The sequence below is a fragment of the Ischnura elegans genome, chromosome 2 (genome assembly GCF_921293095.1).
Source record: "Ischnura elegans chromosome 2, ioIscEleg1.1, whole genome shotgun sequence".
NCBI lineage: Eukaryota > Metazoa > Arthropoda > Insecta > Odonata > Coenagrionidae > Ischnura > Ischnura elegans.
The window spans coordinates 55,534,849-55,562,328 of NC_060247.1; the positions used below are offsets into that span (position 1 = coordinate 55,534,849).

The 27,480-nt window shown below is 36.8% G+C and overlaps 3 protein-coding genes across 6 annotated transcripts in view; 2 read left to right on the forward strand and 1 right to left on the reverse strand.

Moving 5' to 3' along the window:
- Positions 1 to 8,592, forward strand: part of LOC124153764 (fatty acyl-CoA reductase wat-like) — a 44,878-nt gene extending 36,286 nt beyond the window's left edge. Inside the window, exons 5-8 of the mRNA XM_046527115.1 lie at positions 5,527 to 5,719; positions 6,343 to 6,579; positions 7,292 to 7,549; positions 7,643 to 8,592. Coding sequence (XP_046383071.1) covers positions 5,527 to 5,719; positions 6,343 to 6,579; positions 7,292 to 7,549; positions 7,643 to 7,739 — 785 coding nt within the window. The 3' untranslated portion in view covers positions 7,740 to 8,592. The remainder of the gene's footprint in view (positions 1 to 5,526; positions 5,720 to 6,342; positions 6,580 to 7,291; positions 7,550 to 7,642) is intronic.
- The window catches only part of LOC124153766 (N-acetyltransferase 9-like protein), a 112,361-nt gene extending 88,196 nt beyond the window's left edge, over positions 1 to 24,165 (reverse strand). Inside the window, exons 1-7 of one of the 4 annotated variants that reach the window (XR_006863757.1) lie at positions 23,826 to 24,165; positions 23,473 to 23,582; positions 23,337 to 23,393; positions 22,080 to 22,229; positions 21,390 to 21,484; positions 14,818 to 14,936; positions 3,211 to 3,266 (exon numbers count right to left, since the gene is read on the reverse strand). Coding sequence is in view for 3 of the 4 variants with exons in the window: in XM_046527119.1 (XP_046383075.1) it covers positions 14,820 to 14,936; positions 21,390 to 21,484; positions 22,080 to 22,229; positions 23,337 to 23,393; positions 23,473 to 23,582; positions 23,826 to 23,902 (606 nt within the window). In the remaining variant the exon portion in view is untranslated. Of the gene's footprint in view, positions 1 to 3,089; positions 3,267 to 13,634; positions 14,937 to 21,389; positions 21,485 to 22,079; positions 22,230 to 23,336; positions 23,394 to 23,472; positions 23,583 to 23,825 lie in introns of those variants that run through there. The other 3 variants (XM_046527119.1, XM_046527118.1, XM_046527117.1) reach the window with 3 other exon arrangements.
- Positions 24,166 to 24,254: 89 nt separating this feature from the next.
- Positions 24,255 to 25,792, forward strand: LOC124153765 (isopentenyl-diphosphate Delta-isomerase 1). The gene is made up of 3 exons (XM_046527116.1): positions 24,255 to 24,383; positions 24,566 to 25,214; positions 25,392 to 25,792. The coding sequence occupies exons 2-3, from the start codon at positions 24,576 to 24,578 to the stop codon at positions 25,572 to 25,574; spliced, it is 822 nt and encodes a 273-aa protein (XP_046383072.1). The 5' UTR covers positions 24,255 to 24,383; positions 24,566 to 24,575; the 3' UTR covers positions 25,575 to 25,792.
- Positions 25,793 to 27,480: the final 1,688 nt, after the last annotated feature.

The window sequence follows — 27,480 nt, forward strand, 5'->3', positions numbered from 1 at the left end:
TCCGCAAGCACCTTCCTTGCAAAGAAATAAAATCGGTTAAATTATTAAAGTAATCGTAAGTGTTCATGGTATTTCATATTTCTCTACTATTGATGAGTGAGGTCAAATTTACGGTCTAAAATAAGTAACATTATACAATCTTACAATCGAATGTCCAAACCTTCTGAAAATGGCTAACCTGTTTGAGGCTCTTTCATTGCAACTACACCCATCACACAACCCTTTGGATCAGAGTCACTCAGAGGGGCACAGAGGGTGGCTAGTTCGGTGTTTAAGGCGTATACAATATAACCAGTGTTATCCTCAGAATGGTGACAGGTGGGGGAAACAGCTTAAAGGGGAATATTATCTCAGGCCACCAAATATCCATAGGTCAGGGACGCAGCTAGGAGTTAAGGCTAGATGGGGTTTTAGGTGCAACTAGACCTGGGGTGTGTTGTATACCCACCAGGATAAGCGGGAGGTGCAGGAGCCCTCCCCCAGAAAATTTTTAAGATAAATAGTTCCAAATGGTGAGTTTTATGGCTTTCTGAGGGATATTTTATTAATCCTTACACTCTTCTATAAGTATATTAATTAAATTAAGTAAATTGGCTTATGGATTTAACTTAAAAGTTTCTCTGAGCTATAGGGGAGGGTTTATCCCCCAAAACCCCACCTCACGGCGCCACTGCTCAAGGTAGCCCTGACTCCGAAGGTATGATCCTTAAGTTTTTGCTGCTAAAAAATTGAAATCCATCCAAAAAAAAGTTCACCCCCTTTAGCTCCATAGATTTGTTTCAAAATAAATCAAAATTGTGGGCAGTCTTCCAATTACATGCAGAAAGTCAATTAAGATGGAATAAAATATGAAAGCTTTGTAAATATTCTCCTCTTAAAGGGTGATTCAGAAGGAATCTGCAGTACTTCAGGTGGTAGGGGAGACAATTTTAAGCATTTTCTTGTCCTTAAACATGGGGTTGCAACTACTTAGTTACTGAGCTATGCCTACACAAATATGTTTCTGGATGCACTTGGTCGTTAATACGGAAATGATTTTTCTTGGTTATTCGACCCTTTAAACATTTTATTTCATACTCTACATTTTAAAGACATTAGATAATTAATTTTAGATAAAAACATGCGATTATAATTGCCGGAAACAATTTATCTTTGAGCTTAATTAAATGAGAGCTTGGGTCGAGTATCAACGATACAATTGCACAATCTCACACATTTTGAAATTAATTGTTTCAGAAAACTATGATAGCACATATTAGTAAAACATTAATTATTTAATGTCCTTAAAAACCCAGAGTACTAAATAAAATTTTGTAAAGATAGGACACCCAAGAAAAAACTATTTTCATGGTAACTGCAAAGTGCATAATAAAAATGTTGGCCTAGCCATAACTCAGTAACTAAGTATGCAGTTGCAACCCCATATTTACAGATGAAAAATGCTTAAAATCGTCTCCCATACCACCAACTGAAGTATTTATTGTAGATCCCTCCTGAAACACCCTATATAGCTGACATTCCAGGGTTTGGTGGCCTGAGGATTGGCGTACCACCTCATGGACCTGGGTTCCAATCATTGTGGTGGCAGAGAAGTTTTGGAGGCTACCTGATCTCAGCATTATTGCTTTGGAGGGTACTTTAAGTGTAGTACTCAGTCTATCGAATAGTACGTGAAGCCATGGCCCCCTTGGTGCCTTTTGTTAAGAGCAAGCTATTCTGATGCCAGCTTTCTCTCTACCTTTCATTTGCTGCCCTTCCTTGTGGGCAAATTACCTAAGCTGTCAGTAGCCTCCACCAAATATGAGCCTGCCATGAAGGCTGTAGCCAAGAAAATATTTTGTTTGAACCCATAGACTTGCTATGGCCTTGCAACCGCAGCTGACATTGCAGATACATTGAGCTACAGAATTACATCTAAAACTCCATCTATTTAATGTAATACCTAGAGTGCTACCAATTTTCAACCTCAACTTTTTGCTTATTTGTTGCACTAAGAGTAAAATCTCATACAGGGTAAATCTCAAAGAGTAAAATCTATGGAGTACATAGGTACATCTAGTCATCTCTTCTTCCTGCCTTTATCCTATTTCTACATATTTTTCCAACTGTTTCAGTAGCTTTGTGATAAGAGTCATGTAGAACCAAATAAGTAAAATGATTCAGCCTGAAAGAAACCAACTTGTTGTGAAATATAAAATTTATAGTAGTAGCAAGCCCACAAAAAGATGTCAACCATAGAAAACTGAAAAACAGCTCACACCTTTCCATTACATAAAGTCTCAAATAAAAGAAATAATCTATTAACCTACAATCATCAGTAAATTTTACACAGCATAAAAATTCAACATTATATTAGATATGTTTTAGTCTTAAATTTTTAGACATGATGTGACTCAATGCAAATGTTATGCATGGAAATATAAAACATGCAAGCATTTACAAAGATGAGGAAATTGAGCAGAGTTTAACAGAACCAGCAGTGGAAAATAACATTGGTTCAAGATGCTGCTTTTACTCAAGAGGCAGTGACTAGGCTAAAGAATAATAACCACTAGTCACCGAGGAATAAAGGAGAAATTACACAACTCCTCTGTCTCAACAAGGAGGGATAAAAACTTGAGAAAGAGAGAGAGAGAGAAAACTGAAGCTAATCATTGGTAATACTACTTTACTCGTGAAGGAGCTTTGAAACTTCCCAGGCTAAGAATTTTAGGATATTACATGGATTCTAGAAACTGATAAATCAAAATTTACCATTTTGGGATGAAACAGACAAAAAGTCAATTGTACAATATACTTTTGATGAAAATAATTAATCTTAATACAGTAAAGAGTAAATTATTTATAATTTGATTACCAAACTGACCGCTTTTATTGTTCCGCTGATTATTGGTCCGCTTAGACCCTAAATGCATGCACTAGTTCCCCTCTCGCACCTTACTCCCACATCCATTTTCCCCAGCAAAAATAATTGAGATCGCGAAAAAGTTACAGATAAAAGATTTCAAGAAAACTACAGCCAAAATGCCATAAAATTGATCATGGTTATGCATTTTTTCTAATTATTCCTTTTGGCTTCTCTCAACAATATTCCACATTATTGGCACTTAACAGAACCTCAAATTCTCACAACACTACCAATTGTTAAACAGCAAAGCCAGAAGTGATTAAATATTAAAGTAGAAAGCATGCATGAAAACATTCACTCACCAAAGCAATGTTAAAATCATGCAGGAGAGGACAGGGAGCTATTGATCAGGGACGTCCTAAAGCATGGAACAAAAGCAGCTATTAACAAAATTAAAGGTGAATGAACATCACAATGATAAACTAGGGTTATGGATCCTTCAAGTATTATTTAAGGAAAGGCTCAACAATTTTTGAAACATGAAGAAATATCAATTGAATGATGTTTCTCACAGACACAGAAATGACAAATTTTGAAGCAATTATAACTCAAGATGCAGAATAATATAATGCTAATAAGCTGAGATACGACAACACTCCATTGGTCTTAAGAGGGTAAGACAAAATTGAAAACTTCTACTTAAAAATCTTTGTGCCATAAAATCTTAAATAACACTTGAAGGTAGTGTGATAAGCTGGAAATACAATACAAATCAATAAATGTAATACTTTCCATAACAGATAAGTAGCATAAGGTATTTTCATGCTGCTTTGCATGATTCACACATCAGATGTTTCATTTGCTCTTTGTATGAGAAACTGAGAACTTCAATATCAAGAACAGGAAATTGTGCCTATGACACCTGGGAAAATTTTGCAATCTGCGTGCTTCTAATTGATAATTAAAATATGCTGTTAAGTCTATCACATGCAACACAAATAATGGCCACAAGTGCAGAATAGTACATGCTCTATTTTCCAATAAAGTAGTAGAAATTATATCAGCAATCATTCCAGCAAAATCAGCAAACAACGCTACCAACAACCTGTGAACAGCAGATGACCTGGTACCCTAAAGGAAACCAAGAGCAGAGTCCTTTTGGAAACATAGATTAGCAGCAAATAGTACCAATATTTCAGAGGACTCAAAGAATGAGAAGCAGGGTGATTGATAATCACTCCTCTATACTCTAACCTTAAGCCACTAAAATTTAAATTCCCAGAGGTAGCTCTTCACTGCCATATTTAATTCTAATCAGCCCTTTAATACTCTTATAATAAGCAAACTTGTACAGGCATGCCAGGTACCATGCGGAGCGATTTCCCTGTGTCTATATGGGCACCCTAGGCATTTAATAGTTAACTATAAGTCTATAAACATTCATAGATCATTGGAAAAACTTCTGGGGGTATTAGCAATATGCAACAGATAATACCGTACATTTCAGAATATAGTCCCTCCTTTTTTTCCAAAAATGCCCGTGATAAAAGTTAAGGGGGAGGTACTGTAAATAGCACGACCCGGGTTTCAATATCTAGTGTTATCATCAGGTGACCTGATGATAACACTAGATATTGAAACCCAGGTCGTGCTATTTAAAATAAAGTGTGGAATAAAACATAGTTATTTTATTTCATTGGGGAGGTACTATCTTCAACCCCATTTTTTTTTATTTTTCCCAAAACTCAAGCCTCAAAATTAGGGGGGGGGGACTATATTCAGAGGGGGACTATATTCAGAGGGGGACTATATTCAGAGGGGTACTATATTCGGAGGAATATGGTAATGGAGCTAAATGGAAAATCTTTAATCCCCTTGGTGACAAACTTTGTATTTTTCTATTAATGGCAAACCTGTACAGACAAATAAATTCAATTTATTTAAATCAATTTACAATTATACTCCTAGAGCTAGTCATCCAACAAAGAATAATTTGGTTTCATTCATAAATAAGTTTCATTTGGTGCCCGATTTCAAAATGCTTAATTATTATTTATGGAAAAATATGGTTCCTTTTTAATTATTGGAGGATACATCCCCTTTCTGATAAAATACAAATTGGGAAATATAAAACTAAAATTTTACCCCAATCAAAGAAATTACTCCTTGAACTATCACTACACAAACCCAAATCCAAATTTGAATTCAGGAATTCCTTAGAGGATATGAAAAAAATAAATAATTTTCAGCAAAATAGACTCCATTACACTCAGTGTCATCATCGAAAAAGAGAAGATCCCATCACCGACTTACAACCTTAGTCAGGTTACCAGAGATCTAGATGGAATGAGGGAAGGACAGAACACAGTACATCGGTGATTGGATGGGAGCTTCTAGTGACATCACAAACTTTGTACTCTTTCCATGAGAGGTTTAGGAAATTCTGCAGCAGTAGACAATGGATCAAAAAACAACAAAATATGATCCAATATTTTTGAAATTCCGATGTAATTAGAATTCCAAAAAATTTTAGTTGACAAGCTCATATTCCCTCCCTGAAAGTAAAAAGAGTAAGCTTCTATGAATAGTACATTTCCTTTCGACTCAAAAAATTAATAATATGACTGAAGTTATAGCTTTGTATTCAACGAATTTACTTCATCTTCCTGTATCTCTAGTTGTGAATGCAGTGAAAGAACCAGTACCTGGATGGACAAATAGTATGAACGGACCGGCTGGTGTCACTTTAGGTTCAGCCATGGGACTTGTAAGAACTCTCCAGTGTGACCAAGATCTTGTGGTCGACATAGTGCCTGTAGATTGGGTCGTGAATGCCGCCATAACAACAGCCTGGGATGTAGCAACTAACAGGTATGCACACCGCTATTCCCATATTATTTTATAAAAAAAAACTCTTACACCACTAATATTAAAAATTCCAAAATCAATAGTTAATTACAGCATTTGTAAAAATAACCACTCAGTTAAACCATTCAAGTATTTTCTGGGAGAAAATTCAAGGAGGAGTGCACCAAGAGTATTTAAATGGGCAACACTACGTACAGCCATGAAATTGCAACTCCTAGAATGATTTCCAGTGAAGAAAAGCAAAGTGGTATGTTTCAAACCTGTCAGGTTAAAAATGGTGTTATTACCTTCAATTGCCACAGGAAGTAATTTCCCTAGGCCCAGGCACTGAACCATAAATTATTGGTTTTCCAACACAGAACAAAAGACTTAAAGGTAGGCCTTTTCAAAGTCAAGGCACAACCAACCTTTCCTATTTCTGCTAAAAGCACTCCATTTTTAAGGACAAAATTAATTGTATTTAACTCGACTGCATACAGCATTTGCAACTTATTTGCCTGTTCAATTAACATTACTATGCCCATCATAAGCAGCAACTTGAATAAAATTATCAGAATAACGAACCTTAGAAAAATAATGGGAAAAACTTCTTTTTCTAATATTCTTCATGAAATTTACTTTTACAGAAAGGGAACAGTTGTTTACAACTACTCATCAGGAGGACAAAATCCAATCAAATGGAAAGAATACATGGGCTACTGTGAAGAATATGGACACCAATGTCCACCAGAGAAGGCACTTTGGTACTACAGTTTAACGCTCACAAAAAAGAAATGGGTGTATCTAATTTTGAGGTTGTTACTCCACATTTGGCCAGCATTGATGGTGGATTTTACATGCTCATTAGTTGGGAAGCCAAAGAGGTACGTTACAAATTATATGATACGTTATTTATAACTGCGTAGATAGAAAGTCTTCACCACCAAAAATTTCTTCACAGAGTAAGTAAATATATAAAAATCAATTGCAAAAACAAAATGATATGCAGGTACTAAAATGGCAAATTAGTGCCAAATCTGAATTCCAATAATAAGGAACTAAACACCTATAAAAAAACTATGTAATTTCTTCCAAGAATAAGTATTCACCATATAGGTATGGTTGAATATTTAAATGCATCGTGAGACCATGTTCAGCTAAGGCTCACTCAATTTGGAAAATGCAATTTTTTGAGGCTCGATATTGTTAATTTCTTTTTAATAGTACATACATAATGGCTTTACCTGCAAAAATTTGCAAATTTGTACAAAGCAATATTTCATGCCTTATTTGCTATTAAAAAAGCTCAGCTATATCCAGGGCCGGTTCTATGCATTTTTCTAGAGTAAGCGAACAACAGTTCCAGTTATACACCTGAATTGGCTCGTCAAAATTTGTACTACAGAAATAAATGGAAGTTTCAAATCCAATAAACGAAATAAAGCTCCTTTCAGCATGAAATTCCTTGCAAATGCATACATTATCCCCATTTTGAGGACAATCAATGTCTTCAAAGTTTATAAGAAAATTAATGAAAAAATAGAGCAAAGTACTGAATAGCATTGAGTATAATCATTTCTTATTTTTCATACACAGGATGTTACAAATATATGACAAAGTGGATGAATTTGCAGACCTATCAGCTTTCTTCACCATGCATCAATGGACGTTTTCTGATAAAAATGTCCAAAGTATGCTCAGTAGGGTTTCAGTAGAAGACAAAAACCTTTTTCCGTGCAATATGCAAAAAATGAACTGGAAAGTCTATTTTAGTGACTACATGTATGGACTTCGAAAATTTTTACTTAAAGAAGACCCAAAAAGCATTCCAAATGCTATAAACAGAAGCAAAAGGTGAGTGGCTTAAGAAAAAATCTAACTAATCTGTTTTGACAAGTTAAGTATATCCACCCAAACAGTCTAAAATAAATTACATTTTCTTTTCAGGTTAAAAATAATGCACAGAGTTGTTCAAGCAGGAATAGTAGCACTCATATTGTTCTCTATGTACACCACAGTCAACAATATTTTAAGTTATTTATAGGAATATATCTCATTGAAAAAAGGTTGGAAGTTAAACTATATAAAAAAATGTATATATACAATAACAAATGACAGTATTGAGAACAAAAAATCTACTAAGGCCCAGAAATATAGCTTTGTAATCCTTATTCCAAACTCAAAGTCGAACACTTCCAGATGATCATTTGCATACAAGAAGGGCTGATGAAGAACAAAATGAGAACTTGTGCACAAATAATACCATTTAAGGCTGAAGCCCAAATTTTTATTAAGAAAAGTTTATGAAAATACTGAAGTTAAGTTAGAGCACAGAGATTTTGATCCATCTAATAAACGTGCTGATTTCACTTTTTGAGGATTCAAGTATAGTATGCATGTATTGTATTAAATAGTGTGACTTAAACTACTCAAAGGAAAAACATTCATTCAATCATTCAATAATGTAAATAAAAATTGGTAACTCACTCAAGAACAAATATAACTTCATTCTACATAAAAAAAAAGCCAGGAGGCCTAGCAAATATTGGCATGCATACTTACAGTTATAATATGTGGAGCTACTGCCAATGGGACATCAGTCAAGTTATGACAAATATTAAAATATGCCAAATTTGTATGATTCTACAACTGAAATTAAGAATCATAAGTGGACCAAATATATGTTAATCATTTAAAGTTACTTAAAAAAATGCTAATACCCAAAATTGTAAATCAACTGGTGACTGTGAATTCATGGTACCTGTTCATGGACAATGAAAGGGAAAAAAATGTACATGTATTTTTTAAATTAAATCACCACAAAAGCATTATTCCCATGATTGTAATGTCACATACATGTTTTAAAATAAATTTTGAAAAAACTACACAAACTGAAAGATTGGCACGTGTTGAACTTCATTGGAACAGAGAGTACCCAACTCTCACAAGTTTCTAACACAAAGAAAAACCAAAACATTAAGATAAACATTCTGTGTGAAAGTCTATGGTGGATGCATAGTTGCAGCAGATACTGCTCATAAAAAAGTTCGAGTGATGGATAACTATCAAAGAATTTTAAAGAAGTATGAAAGAACTTTGGTAAAGTTGTGAAGCCAGCATTAAGATAAAAGTTTGCAGTTTTTCACATGGTCTACAACCAGGGGAGTAGTACGGTAGTGGATAGGGTGAAACAGTACTACTGAGAACAACCACAGGGTACACTCAAGGTTCCAGGCAGCAACGTGATTAAAGGGCCACAACGGACAATCCTCACATTCTCAAAAGTAAAAACAAAATTGATGGGGACCCCATCCTCAATATACAGTAAAACTCGCTTATAACGAATTTCAGGGGATCATCGTTCTATTTTGTTATACATGGGATTTCACGACATCCATAATAAAGAATTTTGCCCAATATATCACAGGATTTCCAGCTAATATTCCATATACCATCTTTATTTATGTAACTGATCCATAGCATTTGACCATCATCTCACCCTTTCCATCAAATGCCTGTAAAGGGATGGATGATTTTAAGGTCAACTGTAGAATTATATGTGATGGCCACATGTAAGAACTGATGTTAGGGCAAGGAACAGTTAAGTACCAAAGATGGCCAAATTTCTCTATAAAAGAGGAAAATTTCCCCACAGGACCAATGAATGGTTCACAATAGCACAGATTTTTTATCATCTAAACTTGTTACATGCAGGGAAATTAACATTAGCAATCATAGGAAAGTCCGAGGGACCAGGAACTCACTTCACTATTGGCAGATTTTGTTACATGCATGATCATTGAAGGTGAGTTTTATTGTACTTGATAATTACAATTTTACATTGCTGATGGGTGTGAGAAGAAAGATGGATGTGGGGTAATTATTGTAGGGTTCTCGCTTGTTCTTTCATTTTACAGTTCACATACTTGCAGAGTCCAAGGGAAATGGATGCTGCTGAAAGAGCCCACAGCTTTCCTAGGCTATTCTACGTCTTTTGGTATTGGGGTCAAGGCAGGGAATCCTGCCCGCCCTGGCTAGTCCAATCCTGTGAACAATCCAGGATTTTTTTTATCCGGATCAGATACTTAATTTCAGGTGTCCGACCTTCGGATATTCTTGGATCAAAATGCATTTTTAATTCACTGCTATAAAACTAAGTACATAATTATTCAAGTTTCTTCTGGGTACATGTGATCAAAGGAATACATGCTATTTAAATTTGCATTACATTTTAATATTTTAACTGATTAAAAATGACTTTCATAAGATTTCAAGTTATTTGAGAGTATGTACGAGGGTTGTACCAAAAGTAAGGTTCCCAATGAGCTACAATGTTGAGCTAAGGTGATAGGCTAAATCCCACAACATTGCCGTGCGCAGTGGTTCCCCTTCTCTCGAGTCTGCCAGTCCGCGATTCACTTTGTCGCTCATTATTGGCTTAGCAACCGTCAACAATGAAAGTGATGATCCCCGTTCCCGCTAATTGTGAGGATCGAGCAGTCATCCGATTTTTCCTTGCAAGGAAGTTACCGCCATTGGATATTCATCAGCAACTGACTGAACTTTATGGTGAAGAGTGCATGTCCTTTCAGCTCGTCTGCAAATGTTGTACGGCTTTTGCCGAGGGTCGCACCGAAGTTCAAGATGAAGAACGGAGTGGAAGAGCGCCGTTTTTGGATTGTCCAGAAGATCAACAGTGAGCTGCTCAAAGATCGGAGGGTCACTGTCCGTGAACTTGTTGAACGCATCCCTGAAGCTTCCCACGGCACAATTGAAAGAACTTTAACAGAAATGTTGGGTTATTGCAAGATGTGTGCTTGCTGGGTCCCCCATATGCTGACTGACGGACACATGCAGCAAAGCCTTGAGTGTGCTCGCAAATTTCTTCAACAATTTAAGGGGTGGGGAGGAGTTTTTGGTCTCTATCATCACCAGAGATGGAGCGTGGGTATTTCATTATGTCCCCGAAACAAAACTCTTAGGTGGCAAACGCTTCAAGAGCGACAATGAAGTCCGAGCAGAGGTCGCACACTTCCTCAACGGGTTGGCGGGAGACTTCTTCAACTTAGGGATAGAAAAGCTGGACCACTGTCTTTAAAAGTGTGTCGAAAAAAATGGACTACGTTGAAAAATAATCAAAAGTGTAAGCTTTTCAACGATATGAAAATTAATACAAATAAGCAAAGTTTTGTACTTGTAAAAAATAAGGGAACCTTACTTTTGGTACAACCCTCGTATTAACATTTTCCTCAAGCATTTTTCCTCCGATTTTTTGTTACTTTCTCATTGCATACTTATGTTTTACCCGCAAATGCTTCAGTTGTGGTGAGGTGGATTTTGCACTTATTGTTAGACAAATTTTTTATTAATGTATCATTAAATTAAATTGCAACTGCGCAATCTGCGACATAATTGACAATGTATAGAACAACATTGATTTCACATTTGACGAGGTGCTGGAACAGAACGAGAACACCGCTCAGCAATCTCGAGAGGAAGGGGCAGGTAACAGAAGTGCATAAAGGAGAGGTGGAGGGGAAGGAGTACAATCCCTCTGTCTTTCAAGCAACAGGACCACGAATGAGGGAGTCTAGGACGAACACGTCAAATTCTGTGACGTCGTCACCTTCAAAGCAAAGCCAGGCGAGCTACATGATACAAGTATTTGGCGTTTCCAGTCCGTCTCCACTTGCTTGAGGGAGCTAATGCTACACTTGTTTCTTTAAAAATTGTTCTGTTAGGACAAAGTTGAATATTAGTATAGTCCAGTTGTAACTGGAAAACATAGAGGCAATCAATTAGAGCTGAAAATACTAAAATATCATCAGAAATGCGTCCCGTTTGGTCTTATTCTTTTTTAAATCTCGTGCATGTCATCCGATTGGTGAAACTATTGAGACATCTTCAGGACCAGAAAATCACTCACCTTGCTTTCATTTCATTCAAATCATTTGTCCTCCAGAAACAGAGGATAACAGAGGATTGAAGCACGTAGGCCAAAAAAGGTCAGTTGGTGAGACAGGGCAGGGATGAAACACGCTTTGATTGTTCGTACAACTTGATATTTTCCTTCGAAGACAATGATTTATGGTCTGTGTGATCTCGGAAATGAAAAAAAAATATCAGAGGCACGGGCTGATGGAGAGTCAAGGGTGGTTTTCTGAATTCTGCAATGTTGTTACTTTTGACATGGTTATTATCCTATGACGCTGAGATTTCCCCTATGTTTGTTCAACCTCTGGGGAGGAGTCACTCTATGTGCCAGTCATATTTTGCCTTTTTATTTTCCTGAAATTCTGCTATGTAACCCCAGCGTGAGCTTTTAAACAAATTAGTTCATGAGTAAGGCAACCATCGCAGAGCGACGGGGCATTCAAAGAGAGAATCGGAACTCTTATCATTCATAGCATTCACTGAAGCTATAATTTAAAATTTCGGATCCAGATTGTCCGATGTATCCGATGAAGGGCAATAACTGCGGATATCTGGATCCGAGGTATCCGATCCGACCATCCCTAAAACCAACCCCAAATATATCCTCTCCTTCATGTTAGTTACATTATTGCCAATAATAACCACCTGATACTCTGGATTCCCAGAATCTATATATGTATGTATTGTGGTTACAAAACTATCCCTTCTGCAAAGATTGCCAAAAGATATTGTCACATTGGCCCAAAATGTCAGGCATTGAGGGAGTACAAAGTACAGTGTGCAACAAGTAACTTCATATGCAGCTATGCGCACTGATGCTAATTAACCCTTTTACTGCCACCAGGCCAATATATCGGCCCTGGCTGGTCGAGCGAAAACTGCCAGGGGGCCATTTATCGGCCCGACTAATTTGACTTTTATTCGTGATTGTGGCCTTTTCAACGGCTGTAATTTAAGTAAACCCCCATAATCTATCTATGGTTATAATATAAATACAGCAGACTCCCGATTATCCGGCTGCGGTTTATCCAGGTTATATCCAGATATTCCATGCACGCTTTTTACTCTCGCTCAATTTTTTCGTGATCTTTATTTAAAAAAAAAAAAAATCGGACACAAAATCATCCGAATTACAGCATTAATGCTAAGATACACCAGCCTTATTATTTCCGTTAGGATCCCTTTCGTAGAACGGAAGCGATCACGTGCTAGCTGCATTCACGGGAGCACCGTGTTCCTGTTTTTCAAGCCTCGTAGTGCGCGACCGCGCTCCTTGATCACAGATGAATGGCACGCAGCAGTCGCGACCCGGGCAACTTGTGCGAGACGCGCCTATGTGGTGTGGTGCCTGACAGCATAGTTTTCGACGTCGAGCAGTAGTTTTGAAACATTCGTGCAAACCACTTTCCTATATTTGTGTTCACACAGCTACGGATGTGTGGTTTTCGAAACAAGGCCTTACATGGAGCATTAATAATATGATTACAACCATGCTATCACTGCTAAAAAGATCGCGAACTGGCAAAGAAAGCTCTCAATGAGTCCGGGAAGCACTCTTCAATAACAGAATGGCTGCATAAATAATAATATATTGTTTGTTTTATGTAAATTATGAACATTACAAGACATTTAAGTGAAAGTTTGGGTCATCCGTGTTTTCCAATTATTCGTGCTGTCTCTCCCCATCATTAGCCCGGATAATCAGAAGTGTACTGTATATCTTAAGCATTGAGAAAAAAATCTAGATGTATTAAATAAAATTAAGTATGTAGCTGAAAATTTTTAAAATCTGAAATGTTGCAAATTCCGGAAAATAGCCTTTGCAGTCTTCGCACATCCCACCCGAAATGGGCTGGCAGTAAAAGGGTTAATTTACCAAAAGGATAAAAATCACCACAATTTTAACCAAGGATGGTTTCACATTGATGCATGATTATCTGATGAATTATCTGATCTATCAGTGTGTCCATGATGGATTGTTTGCTCTTTAGCAATTAATAAGACATTTTTAATTAATTATATGTACTATCAAAAAGATATACATCAGTATATACATAATGTAAAACAGGCTCACTCAATGATTCAACATAAAGGATGATTTGATTAGGTGAGGGTAGAGCTCAACCAGACTTAAATCACAGGCATCAGAATTTCACACGTTCAGGCCAGTTCCTTTGCCTTAGACACTTTGAGGTTTTTGTTTGATGGAGTACAAAGGTTTCACATGGGATTCCTCAATCAGCAGCCAAGCGCTCAACTCACTAGGCTCCCACGTTCCTTCTAAAACAGGCACAGATGTACTTATAACAAATCACATGTCTGAGATGCAAAAATAGTGAGGAGTGATTCAGGACACTCCCCCAACACCAAGCTGACAATTACATATATATATTTGGATCCCATCAAGATAAAAAACATTATCTGAGGCGAAAATGCAGCAAAAGGTATGGAATGGGCAAGCCGCGACTATTTTTGTAGGCCTGTAACACTTTTTAAGGTTCCTGATGAAGTAACAAGGTCTAAAATCGTGAAGCATTTTCTTCCCATATCTCATTCTCTACTGATGAAAACAAATCAGTCTCCTACCTTGGAAAAAGGGACATGGGTCGATAATTTACACCATTGCTGGGATGGTATGACTCATGGGAGTTTAGATAAGCAGAGGCATAATTTCCACAGGAAATTGACTTTTCCATTAAATATTCAGCCATGATGTACCCCAGAATCTTTCCACAAAAACTCATGATTTTTGTAGTGTTCTCAAGAAAGCCAAATGGTGATTAGGAATGACTTCCAGATAGAGCTACACTCTGAGATATCTTCGCCATTAAATTATTTGATGCCAATTCTTAATCCAACCAGCTATTTTTAAACAGGAATACATATATCCATTCAAAAATTAACATGTCTTAACATCTTACAACCTGATATGAAGGATGGCTTTTCTAAAACAAGTCTAGCAACTCCTGTAATCTAAAAAGTGGAAGGCAAGTAGAAATATGCTCATTCATATGCACCTGAATATGAATAGAAAGATGAGGTAACAAAAGACATTTTATGTATGCATAAATACATACATATAATGGTCAACACCTGCTCTGGTTAGGAATTCCACTTCATAAGTGGCATTAGTAAATAAACAGCTCAAAGGACAAATAAAGAATTAAATGCCCTTGACTTCTACACACCTTCAGTCATGATCATATGACATTATTTTCATTTTTGTTTGCTCCTGAAGCCAATTAGACCAGTCTTCATCCACAACCTTCATCAAAGTTATCTCTTGAAAAACCTCACTGATGGACTCCTGAAAGTGAACCATCCAATAAAAATCGTTAAGACCAACCTTAGAAATTAAAAACATGCATAAATATGCTTCAGTCTCATGTTTCAAATTTATAGCATTAATTACCATTATTATTATTTAAAAAATAAATCTTCTATGAACTGTGCTCAATTGTGATGGATCCACCAACTCAAATTAATAATGAATCAAATATCTAAATAATCTACGAGTTGTTTCCAGACCATTCAGCATGCATAAAAATATGTATGTACATACGTGTATAATTTTACTTTACCAACATATCCTTATCATTACCACTAGTTAAGAATTTGAAAAATATATATAAAAATAAACTGAAATCCAAAAGTTCAAAGTAAGTATGTACTATGACAGGAGGATCGATTTCTCTCAGTGGAATTTGCACACCCATTATGAACCTGAGGGTGACTCCTTAAGAGTTTTCCGAATTGCTACCATGTGGTAATTTCCAGAATGAAATGAAAAACAAATATATACCTGCTCATGCACTATTTAAATTTTTAACCCCAGCCACTGAATTGTGGCGCCATAGAAGCAGACACATAGTTTTGTCATCATAATGAATTAGAAGACGTAACTAAAATGTGATTGCCAGTTTGAGACTAGGTTGATGAAAATGACTTCCCTCTTAGGAACTCATTCACTCTGATGGCACAAATAGAAGAATTTCAATTATATCCACTCCAAAAGGAGTACCACTTGGAAATACGATGCTAAGCCATGGTCCCTTGGCACCTTTCATAAGAGTAGCTAATTGCCAATGCCGGGTTTTCCTTCATGGCACAATTAACCTTAGCAGTCAATCGCCTCCTTCAAATATCATACCATACCTTAAGTCACTGAATCCAAGTTTGTGGTTTGTAAAAAAATTTCATGTAGGAAAATAGCAAAAAAATGGCAAACCATTGACAATTTTTTGATTACTCAGAATCCATCAAATTTTGTCAAATATGTAACACTTTAGTAATTGGTAGGGCTCCTAGATTATGGTAAATACAAGCTTCACTTAACGGTATAAAAATGGACCAAAATTCAGTACATAAAGTTGGTACAAAGATCTATTTTGTGATAAGGGCAGTAAAAAAATTGTTGAATAAAACACCCTTTTCCAAGAACAAAAATAAACTTTTGTCGAGCCAAATGCTGCCAAGCAACACATATCAATGGGGGAAATACTGATGACAAGGTAATACATTATATTGATGCTTACATTATAACATCAACAGAAAAATATGTAATAGCGAAAACTTCAAACTTAACTTAGAACTTCCTAACATAAAAAATAAAGAACAGTCCACTTATGAATGCAAATTTATAGCATATAACTAATCTCTTCATCCAAAGTTGACTACCGGAATTCTTAAGTCCTCACAATACTATTTAAAGTGTTCCGCTAACCTCATTAGCTTGTCCATCTTGTTAGTACAGGAATAGGGAACAAGTTGGCATATTTTTCTTCATTAGAGTACTTGTTCCTAAGGTGTGACAGGTATCGATGCTTTCTTCAAGAACAAAAGTTTGCATAGTCTAACTTGTGTTCAGCTCCTGTAGTTGCGTAGACCATAAATGCTGGCTACCAAGTTGAGCTTGTAGGCCCAATACTGTGTATGTAACATGTCTTCATTAAATGGTACTGCGAATACTTTGAAGCTCAAGCCCAAATATTCCATGGGATGTTTATTTTCTGCCACGGATTTGAGCCCGAGTAGAGCTCAGGCTTTCGTATTTGATTCTGGGGAAAAATATTCTATGCATGTTTCTCGGGCCTTAACTAGATAGCCTCTTTTAATAGGCATCTGGTTTTCTTGTATGGCAGGTGCTATCATTTAGTGGCACCTAAATGTGATTTTCCAGATTAGGAAATAATTTTATAAAGAAACAATAAAAGCCCTGGGTTTCTCACAATCTCATCATCATCATCACTGGTCAACAATCCTAGGATTGGTTTGACACAGCTCTCCACTCAGTTCTCCTATCAGCTAATCTTTTCACACCTACGTATTTCTTCTCTTTCACATCTCTCTTTACTTGTTCCATATATTTTGTTCGAGGTCTTCCTTTTCCATTCTTGCCTTCCACTTGTCCTTCGACGATTGTCTTCATCAGGCCATCATGTCTCAAGATGTGGCCTATAAGGTTGTTCCGTCTTCTTATTAAGGTTTTCATGAGGCTTCTCTTCTCTCCTACCCTTCTTAGGACTTCCTCGTTACTAACTTGGTCGATCCATTTTATCTTCATCATTCTTCTGTAGCACCACATTTCAAAGGCCTCTTTCCTTGCTTTCTCCGCTGCGGTCATTGTCCATGCCTCACTTCCGTATAGGAGCATACTCCAGATGTAGGTTCTTATAAATTGTTTCTTTACTTCCATATTTAAGTTTCCCGCTGTAAGCAGGTCTCTCTTTTGGTGGAATGCTCTCTTCGCCTGGGCTATTCTGCTGATAATTTCTTTCTTGCTTCACCCGTCACTAGTTATCTTGCTTCCCAAATAACAGAATTCATCCACCTCTATCAGTTTTTGCCTCCCTATTTTAATGTTGGTCTTGACTTCTTCTCTTCTGCTGCCTACTAAGATCTTGGTTTTCTTTGTGCTTATTTTCAGTTGATATCTACTCATTGCCCTACCCATATTAACCAGTTCTCACAATCTACACATGAAAATACCATGGGCTTCAGAGTGTTTTAGAGCCAACACATGTAAGTATATACCTATCAGAATATGTGGCTATTGCTTCTACATTTTCAAACTTAATGCTTCCGTCTTAGTAACCTCAGTAGCCACTTTCAGTATTGCTCTGGAATATTCTGCTCCACTTGTGTTCTCCAAAACCCTAACTCCACCTACGTAAGTACACTGCTAACTTGAGCAATTAAGCGGCTGTAAAATAACAATGAAGACGCTTTTCCCAGTACGGTGAGCAGTTCTGTCGCACATATTCTAACTGGCTTATCTTCTACAGCTTCTTTTAACTCTTAAGATAAACTAACCAGGGCAGATTTGCTTAGGAAACCTCTTAGAGTAAGATTTTCTATTTTTTCAAGTAGTATAACAGCCTTTATAAATGCTTCTGTTAAATCATAGTTGAACTGTTCTATATCTAGCTTGGTTGTCTTTGATTTATCCATAGAGTCTTTCAGTGACACCTGTCGTGCCAATGGTCCAGCTTCATGAGACTCCTCCATGTCTTTCTGAAGAACTGTGGCTAAGTGCTTCCGTCAGGAATCCTCATGATCCAATCAATTCTTGCATTGTAGAATTTGAACATGACAATATGGTTTTGTCTGTAAAAAAACATAAAATCCTTCCCCATCATACTTGTAAACACGTAAACGAATTTCGTCATTCCAAACGGCAAAAAATCACCCTTAGTTATATGAATTTCACTTTAAAGCCATGTGTTAACCTCTTTATTAACAAAAATCAAGATATTTCCCCGAAACGAATTTGGGATGCAACAGAGGTCTGCCAGAAAAAGAGCTTCGGAAATTGTTGCGCACAATGGCCATCTTTAAAAAATCGTGTTGATAATGAATTAAAATATTTGATCATAGTTAACATATGTCGCACCACGTGTGCATTTGATTCTGAATATGCCACCATACCACCTTGTTCGGACTTGCCAGGGGTTGTAGGCTCCCAGAATGCAACAGTAGTAGCCACGACCCAGAACGCGTTCGCTACGAGGGCGAAGCTGTTTTTCGGAACATTCATTGAGGCTGCTTCTTACCCTAGAACTCATTGCTGCTGAGGCAATCCGTTGTGCTAGGGGCGTGTTGCTACGAGGTATAAAAGTTAAAACTTGGGTGCCCTACCGAATCGCTCATTCAGTCAGGAAGGTTCACGTAGCGGCCACCGCTCCAATGTGATTCGCGGCCAAGCACTCACTCCTCCTGAATGCTCCTCCCTTCAACAAACTATCGGCCGCTTTGCAAGCTCTTCTTGATGACATCTTGACTTTATTCGTAGATTTGTTCAAAAAACAAGCGCTTTTTGGCTCTTTCAAAATTATAAAAATAGCAAAATTATCAAAAATCCCAATAGAAATCGATCATAAATCATTAACAAAATCCCAAAAAAAGTCAAAATCATTAAAATTTACGTAAAACTGAAAATGTGCCAAAATTTGCAAAATTTCGCTTTCGCAAAAATCAAGGAGCCCTAGTAATTGGTTAAAGTACATAAAATTTTCTAGCACATACATCCCTGTGGTTTTTTCCCCGACAAATCATCTGCGAGAAATCACTGTAGCAAACTAAAGCAAAATATTGCGCATAAATGGTCCTAAAGTACAATATAAAAGGAACTGCTTGAGTCAAAGTATGAGTGGTTCAAATTAAAAACCAACTTTGAAACAGCAATATTATTACCAAACCTCAAAACAATAGGAAAACACAAAACAATAGGGAGGACGAACTCAGAACTACATACCTAGAAACTTTACTAGCAAGACCCTTTTGGATGACATCTTGACTGGATTACTACTGAACAGTCACCAGTTATTTCTAAGATAAGGTTAAGTGCATACATCTTCCCATCAACATCCAGCTTTAGTGTTGGTACTACCTTCTCAATAACCATGCTGCTTTATGACTTAGTGCAATAAAAAAATAATAGGAAACCACCCTATTGTAGGCACCGACAGGAAAGAGTTAAAGAATGATCCTCCACCCCGAATTCAGCTTGCTTTCAGCAAACATTTGAGGTAAATACCTTCTGATAGCAAAACATTTTTAAGAAAAACCTTAATAGGCCAATACCTTTCATCGTTTTAAATGAATTATTTGTTTCATTCCACATCAACAGTGAAATTGGTTATAAAAAATTAAAGTATATTTGCTTATTTCATTTTAATTCTTATTTATCATTTCCCTAGTTAGATAGGTAACCTAAGATTTTTTGAGACCATTAACAAATTTGTAAAACGTCACCACCTCAATTCCTGATGTGACAGCACAGGGTTCCCGCTCAAAGTAAATTATAAAATTCACGGTTTTTTCCAGGTTTTCACGGTCTAAATGTCGTCAAATTCACGGTTCGTTGAGAAGCCATTTTAGGCAGAAATATTGAACATGTGACAATCACCGGTCGCACATTCACTTAAAATTTTACGAACGCAACACAAGCTGTGAATGCAAACGCAGCAATCAAAGTGCTATCTCTCCTCTAGTCTCCTGACGTCACGTATCGTTTGCAAAATTCAGCTCCGGCTTAAAGTTGTGAGTGGGAAAATAGAGGGACCAGGGTGCCAGGGAAGTTAAGAAGAGGGTGGTTTCCTATTATTTTTTTATTGCCAAAATCGAAAGATTATTACTCCTGGAGTACATATTTCACGCTTTTAGATTTTTAAATGACGATATCTATTTTTCGCGATCAAATGAAAAGTGAAAAATTTCAAGCGCGCGAAAACGCGACGCGTAAGTAGGAATGAAGGGAAAAAGTCCGTACGACGCATTTCTGGTTCCCCCTCCCGCCTGGTAGGTGACCTTGATCGAGGCTCTGAGCGCTGATAGGACGCAGGATGCTAACGGGTAGCCGAGTACCTTCCTGTCTGGTAGCGCATGGCTTAAAAAAGGTTTATTAATACCTTATCAAGCGAAGAAAACTTTCCGACCTTAGCCAGTTTTAATAGGTGATTATTAAGACATGTTTCCCTGAGCTCTGTGACTCATGCATGCATTGGTAGCCTCTGACGATGCATAACTCCTATCCTCTCGTGTAGAAACTAGGTCCCTGTGACGTCACGTGGAGTGGAATCGCATGGGCGCCAATCTGGCCTTTTTCAAATGAGGATAAAATTTGACCCTTGCCATTCGTCTAAACCGGTATTTCAAAAACCAAATAATTTGTGTATTATGAATACACTAATGGTGGGTAACGAATCGCCATCAATGCCTTTTGTTTTCTTTGATGAAGGAAACTACCCTAGTGTCTGGATTTTCGCAAGTGTTAATGAACACTTTGGTTACCAGTCTTATGGCTTTGGTACAGGCTTAAGGTCAATGTGTCATCATGGCACACGGACCAATAATTGTGCCTCGAATATAAGTGTGCAGTGTCTGCGTGTCACCTTGAAACATGATCGACGTTTTTCTTTTATTCCGTCAATCGCAGTTATAAAATCAATTTTGAGAGATTTTAAAGGTTTTATGACGAAATTCACGGCTATTTCCAGGTTTTTTCACGGCACACAAAATTCACGGCTTATTCACAGTTTTAAGGTTTTCACGGTTGAGTGGGAACCCTGCAGCATGAAAGTTTTCAGCTGTTTTTCCAATTGTAATGATTTCACAAATTAAACAGCCTGCTTAGAAATCAATACAAGCATACAAAATAAGACTGGTAGAGCAAAATAAGTCACAATTATGTCACATACTACCTTTTTTCATGCCAATTGTCAATGAAACCAGTAGATACCACTACATAAATCAAACTCACCTCTTGAAATCCAAGTTTCTCAAACATTTGAATACTAGCAGAGTTACTGATTCCAATCTTGGCTTGGTACTTTTTCACTTTTAATTCCAAAATCCCTGAATAAAAATAAGATAAATTAATTTTACAAAGGAGTCAATGTAACTTTGAAAAGATAAAACCAAGAATTATCTAAATGAGCAGCTCAGGATATACATAGGACTAAAAAACTGGGATTGACTTGTCTTACAAAACAGAAGTAAGAAATACTGATTATTTAGTAATCCTTATTTAGTAGTAAGTACAAATTCGCGCTTTGAGATAAAAATTACAAAATTAATACATACAAACAGAGACCAAGAGCAGAGGATTATTGAATGGCCATATTGATGCATGGCTCCTACTACTTTTGAGAAGGAATAACACCCTAAATACAATTTAAGATGCACCTTCACCTTTGAATATGTACAGAATATAATGATGGACAACTGAGGTGTGAAGAGAAGCCCTGACAAGATCTCCACCAAAAGGAGAAGACTTGTAGGCCACTTTAAATCAATTGGTTTTAAGACACAGGGAAATCCCAAAAGATTTTTTATACAATCTCAACCGATGATGATGATAAGAGATGAATACATACTAACGAATGACAGTTGTCATAATGATTATTCTCATGCAATAATAGTAACTTCATCCAAATAAAAAATAGCTAACCATATATTAACATCATTATCATGGCTTCCCAACCTCTTCTTTTTCTTCTTGCACCAGGCTCTGCAATCATAATTTCTGCTTCTGCAGTGCATAAACCACAATTATCGTCCTTTAGCATGAAAAACAGGTTTGTATCTCCAATCATGGACTCTGAAAGTATAATAATTAAACAATGGTCACAAATAGATGGCAAAACTATGATAACATACAGCTGCAAACCAGAATGATGTATGGTTGATCCTTATTTTGGTATGCGCAAGATATATATGCACACTCAAATACAGATAACTCTGAACGAATAAACTCCTTTTATTTACATTTTAATTGATTTTAATTACTTTCAAGGAAAGCTTATAAAACTGTTTTGACATAACTAATAATTTTGAAAACTCTGCAGAGCATAAAAGTGGAAACTGAGGAAGGAGGAGAAAAGGCTGGAAGAGGGAGTTGAAATGGATGTAAAGGAAAATAAATGAGAAAGCTCTCAATGAGACGGGGAAGAAAGAAAAAACTCTACTAGAAATAAGAATGGAGCAGGAGTGGTTAGACAGGTTTAATGCGGTTAGGTGATACTGATAATTATCGAGGAAAAATCTTTGATTTACCCATTACAAGCATGTGAGGGGAGGAGAGAACAAGGCTCAATGATAGAATGAAGAATTACATGGGTTCATTTGTTTGTTTTGGCCACATTAGTGATGTTGTTTTGCATTCCCGCTACTTGTGCTTTTCTTTTGTTGTTTATTCAATTATTGTCATGCTATTAGTCCACGAAAGAGATGCAATAAAAGAAAAGGATAATCTAACAGAATATTGGATCACAGGCCAAACTGAAAAAAATATCCAAAAGGGGCAATAGGATCTGCCACCAATTTAACCCGGCTTGGCTAACATCAATGAAAATATTTTACCCTTCAATACTTTCAGGGGCTACCAGTGAAGCCTATTGACTTATTTCTGTGATTTCTTGAATAGAGTATGATTGACGATGTGACGATAAATATATTATGAAAACGATAACACAAAATTCAAATCCACCGCTAAAAGTTTAAGCACAAACTGAGACAAATTTCAAATAAATCTCATTTATAGACTTGTTACCCTTGGACTACAATGGAAGCCCGTTCTATACCACGTTATATGAATAGCCCATGCACCAACTTCAGGGATAATAACAATTATATGGATTCACTCATGCTGAGTATAATCTAAAGAATACCAAAAGGATACATAACGGGATAATGGAATCGTGCATACCTATCTCGTCTTTTGTTTCCCTGAATAGGTCCAGGTCTAGGACAATAAAAGTACACTCTGAAAGAAATAAAGGTTCTTTGTTATTTGAGTCCAAACGACACTATACGCAAAACATGCAAAATAGTTATAAACATACTGTCATCATCTTCTTGCCACTTAATTTGCATTTCGTACTCTTCTTCCAAAGATAGAGGCTCTGAAGCCGTCAATTGAAGAAGATCAGGAGACTTCATCCATTCGTGATACCTTTGAAAGTAAGTTTACCGAATAAATAGGAGTCGCCATTCGTCGGCTACCTATATATCTAGCGATTCAATTAAAGCGTAAACCTCCAGCCAACCTTATCGATAGTCTATAATATTATTTAGGTATATGGAAATCTGTCAGTAACAACACAAGGGACACTTTTACTGAGTCCCCCCATTATAATCAAGAAGCATAATCAAATAATATTTACGACATAAATAAATTTCAACTGGAGATAATTACTTAGGGACCATGTGCCTTTTGTAAGGTAGTAGCATAACACTTTGACCAACCAACATTAGTCGAGAATTCTGACGCATGTTCTGCTTTCGTAGAGAGGATGCTGCTAAAAATTCAAAAATATTCACAGTGACTTATCTCTCTGACTAGATCGTGAGTTTGAGGGATGACCTTAAAGCCCCTCAAAAGGATGACATCAAGCTTCCTCATCTATCACTGTCGGCTTCTAAAAATAACACTTGTATCTGAAGAATGCACTAGAAGAATAACACATAAGAAAACGAGGGAATAGGCATATATCAAAGATTTTGCATATATCCTCGATACACCTGATTTGGAGGGAGGGGACGAAAAAGTGAAGGGGAGCGGATGGTAGAGCTTCCTTTTTTTAACGGCAACATAACGTTCAGCGCATTTTAAATCAGACTCGACGACGTCTGCTAAAATAACTGTTTTTTTTGTGTTTTCGTGGACCTCGACATCCTTTCGTGTTACGTTGGCCGCAGGTCGCGAAGCTTTGGATTTTTTATGTATCACAGTGTTTATTATTTCCTCTCTAAGGTATGCTCAAGTATATTTCCATTTGCGGCGAATTTACATTCGTACTAATTTTTCGTTCTAATTCCTCATTAGTGCTTATTTTTAGTGTGTGTGATTTCATTTAAGGCTCAATTGCCATTCTATAATGTATAAAATACTTCAAATATTTTTCTTTCATTCGTAATTTCATCATTTTATTTCAGAAACGCGAAAATGAACCTGATTCGTAGGCGGTGTCTTGGGTTGTCCAAAAAACTGGTAACAGCTCAAATAAGGATTTTTTCCTCTAGCGTTGTCGATGTGGCCATTGACCCAAATCAAGCTGCTTCCTTTGATGAGCCTTGTATCCTCGTTAATGAAAAAGATGAAGTTGTTGGAAGAGCAAGTAAGAGGGACTGTCACTTAGTTGGTGGAAGTAAAAATCACGACGGACTTCTCCTTCATCGCGCGTTTAGTGTTTTCTTATTTAATTCTAAAGGAGAGATGTTAATGCAAAGACGTTCAAAACAGAAAGTTACCTTTCCTGGTGAGTTTTCTAATGCTTGTTGCAGTCATCCTTTGTATACTGACGAAGAACTGGAAGAAAATGGAAAAGACGGTACATCAATAGCTATTGGAGTGAAGAGAGCTGCATCCCGTCGGTTAGAATATGAGCTGGGTATCCCAACTGATCAAACTCAACCTGGTTGCTTTATGTACCTCACTCGATTCCACTATCATTCCCTCAGTGGAGTTGATGCTTCTCAAAAAAGTATTGAAGCATTCGGAAATATTCCCGTTTGGGGAGAACATGAAATAGATTATATCCTGATATTGAGAGGAGATATGGAAATCAAGCCAAACCCGAATGAGGTAAGCATGCAATTGAGATCATTCTGACTCATACCGTTTACCCAATACCGTCATAGCGTTTACCCAATCCAGTAGGTTTCTATTCTTCTTATTTTGGTGATTGATTACTCGGTTACTACTGGAAAGTTTTCCAAATCTGGAATCCATTATATATAAGATATGTGTTCATTTTTTCAGGTAATGGAAGTGAAGCTTATTTCAAGAGAAGGCTTAGTTCCATTTCTTCACAGTCTGTCAGAGAAAGGTATCAAGGTGACACCATGGTTCAAGTTGGTTGTCAAACATTGGCTCCCTCTTTGGTGGGAAAACCTTCACCAGTTGGAAAAATTTCAAGACTTTCACACAATCCACAAGTTATGAGTAATGACTTTATAAACCATGGATTTTATGTGCGTACAAAACAGGTAGTACTTTGTGGCCATGATTTTTTATCATGCTGGATTTTCATATTTGTGATCATGGTTACCATCCTTCGATATGCTGTGACTGTTGTTACCAGAGGGGGATCATTTGTCTTCTGGATGACACCGATGAAATATTTTCATACATAAAATACCGCAATTATTTTTAGCAAATGATATGTGAGTTTTAATTCACCTTCACTAAGAATTCTCCTCAATACATTTGACCTAAATTCAACAATCTCAAAGTAAATACATACGAGAGTATTCAAGTGATTGTACAGCAACTAAAATCTAAGGCCATCACTGAAATCCCTTTGAAATTATCATCGAAAAAGTTATCTAGTGAAATATTTTAAAATATATTTTAACAAAATCCCAATTCTTTTCTATGTGTGCATGCATTAAATGTAGTCAGAATAAAATTAAAACATGTAAACATATGCTATATTCGAAATTAGCCTCTTAGACCCATCACTTCTTGCATTTTGCCATTTTAATCTTGGTCCATGCTCATAAGCCAGTTATTCCTCTTGTTTGTGTGTACTCTGTGAAATCAGCGCTTGAGTCATAATTTTCTAATCACTCCTTTATTTATTTGTATCATTTAAGTAATAGCTTAAGGATTCTTTTATTACATGGATTACCTCCTTTTATGGGTTCTTGGAAACCATATTTTTATTGATTTACACTTTCAGGTGGTATGGATGAAAAGGTGTCATTCTATTGAGATTCGCCCTCAAAGGTGATTAGATTTGAATTTGACAGTTTTACATGTTTTCTTCTTTCTCTAATCTGGTTGTAAAAGCCATGAGGTGTATGTTGAAAGTTTACCATATTATTCATTTCAGTCTCCTCAAGTGGAGTATAACATTTTAACCGAAGATGTGATGATTTAGCTTAACTGTTTTTAATGATTTTTTATTGTTGCTTGAGAAACAGGGATGTAAAGCCGAGGGCCCCCAATCACCCAGACCACTCCTGCATATGTATATAGTAAACATTGTTGATTTATTTTGATTACTAAGGTGTCATAATGAAATGAAGTTTTCCCAGAAAAATTTGTGCACCTACCTTAAAGTCCGTCCCACAAATTGGGTGCCTTAGTGTGGACAGATAGGTGCAGTAAGAATTAGCAAAAGGCAGCCTGGAAAGTAGGGGGAAGCCTGCTATTGGCCTTGGCTTGCTCACATTGAAATAAAGCTTGACATTGCCTTACCAAGTTAGGTAGGGCCCTACTGTGCCACTCATTATGAAACATGCATGATATTGGGAGTTGACACCATCTACTCTATAACTTCGGGAAAAGCTAAAATGTGTGGGCCTTTGAGGAAAGTGGAGCCTAGAGCCTACTGATACCTTTGGGCCTCGAAGTAAAATGCCTCTGAGGATGAAGCAGTGACAGGAGCGATTTAAAGGTGTTTTGGTGGTCGTTATTTCTTTTTTATTTTCAGGAAGATTAGAATTGATATTTTTTGTAATTTTCCGATGTCTCCGGCATATTTTTTTTTTCATCTCAGAAATTGAGGCAGAGGTTCATTTTCAAAATTGAGAGACAGGCAAAGGCTAAAGAGGGATAACTCTATGAATACTGAAAATTTCAATATGATAGAGTATTATTGCCTAGGTGGAATGCAATACTTAGCAGGGATAATGCATCAAAGGTCTGACTTGCAGAGGCAAGTGGCATTTAGATATTCATCAATTACTTTGTCATATTTTGTTGACAAGCTGATAAAATGGAAACTTATATTGGAGAGCCACCTTAAAAATTACTAAATTTTCATTTTTTCCGGAAATACTGGGTGAGAAAGGGTGGACCCGTCACACTGCAATGGCATAGTCCCATGCCAAATCCTTGGTGA

What these genes read in the sequence shown, in the direction of transcription:
- LOC124153765 (XM_046527116.1), top strand. Translation starts at nt 24,576, where the DNA reads ATGAACCTGATTCGTAGGCGGTGTCTTGGGTTGTCCAAAAAACTGGTA. An exon ending in TCAAGCCAAACCCGAATGAG is followed by an intron (nt 25,215 to 25,391) that starts GTAAGCATGCAA and finishes TCATTTTTTCAG; the next exon opens with GTAATGGAAGTGAAGCTTAT.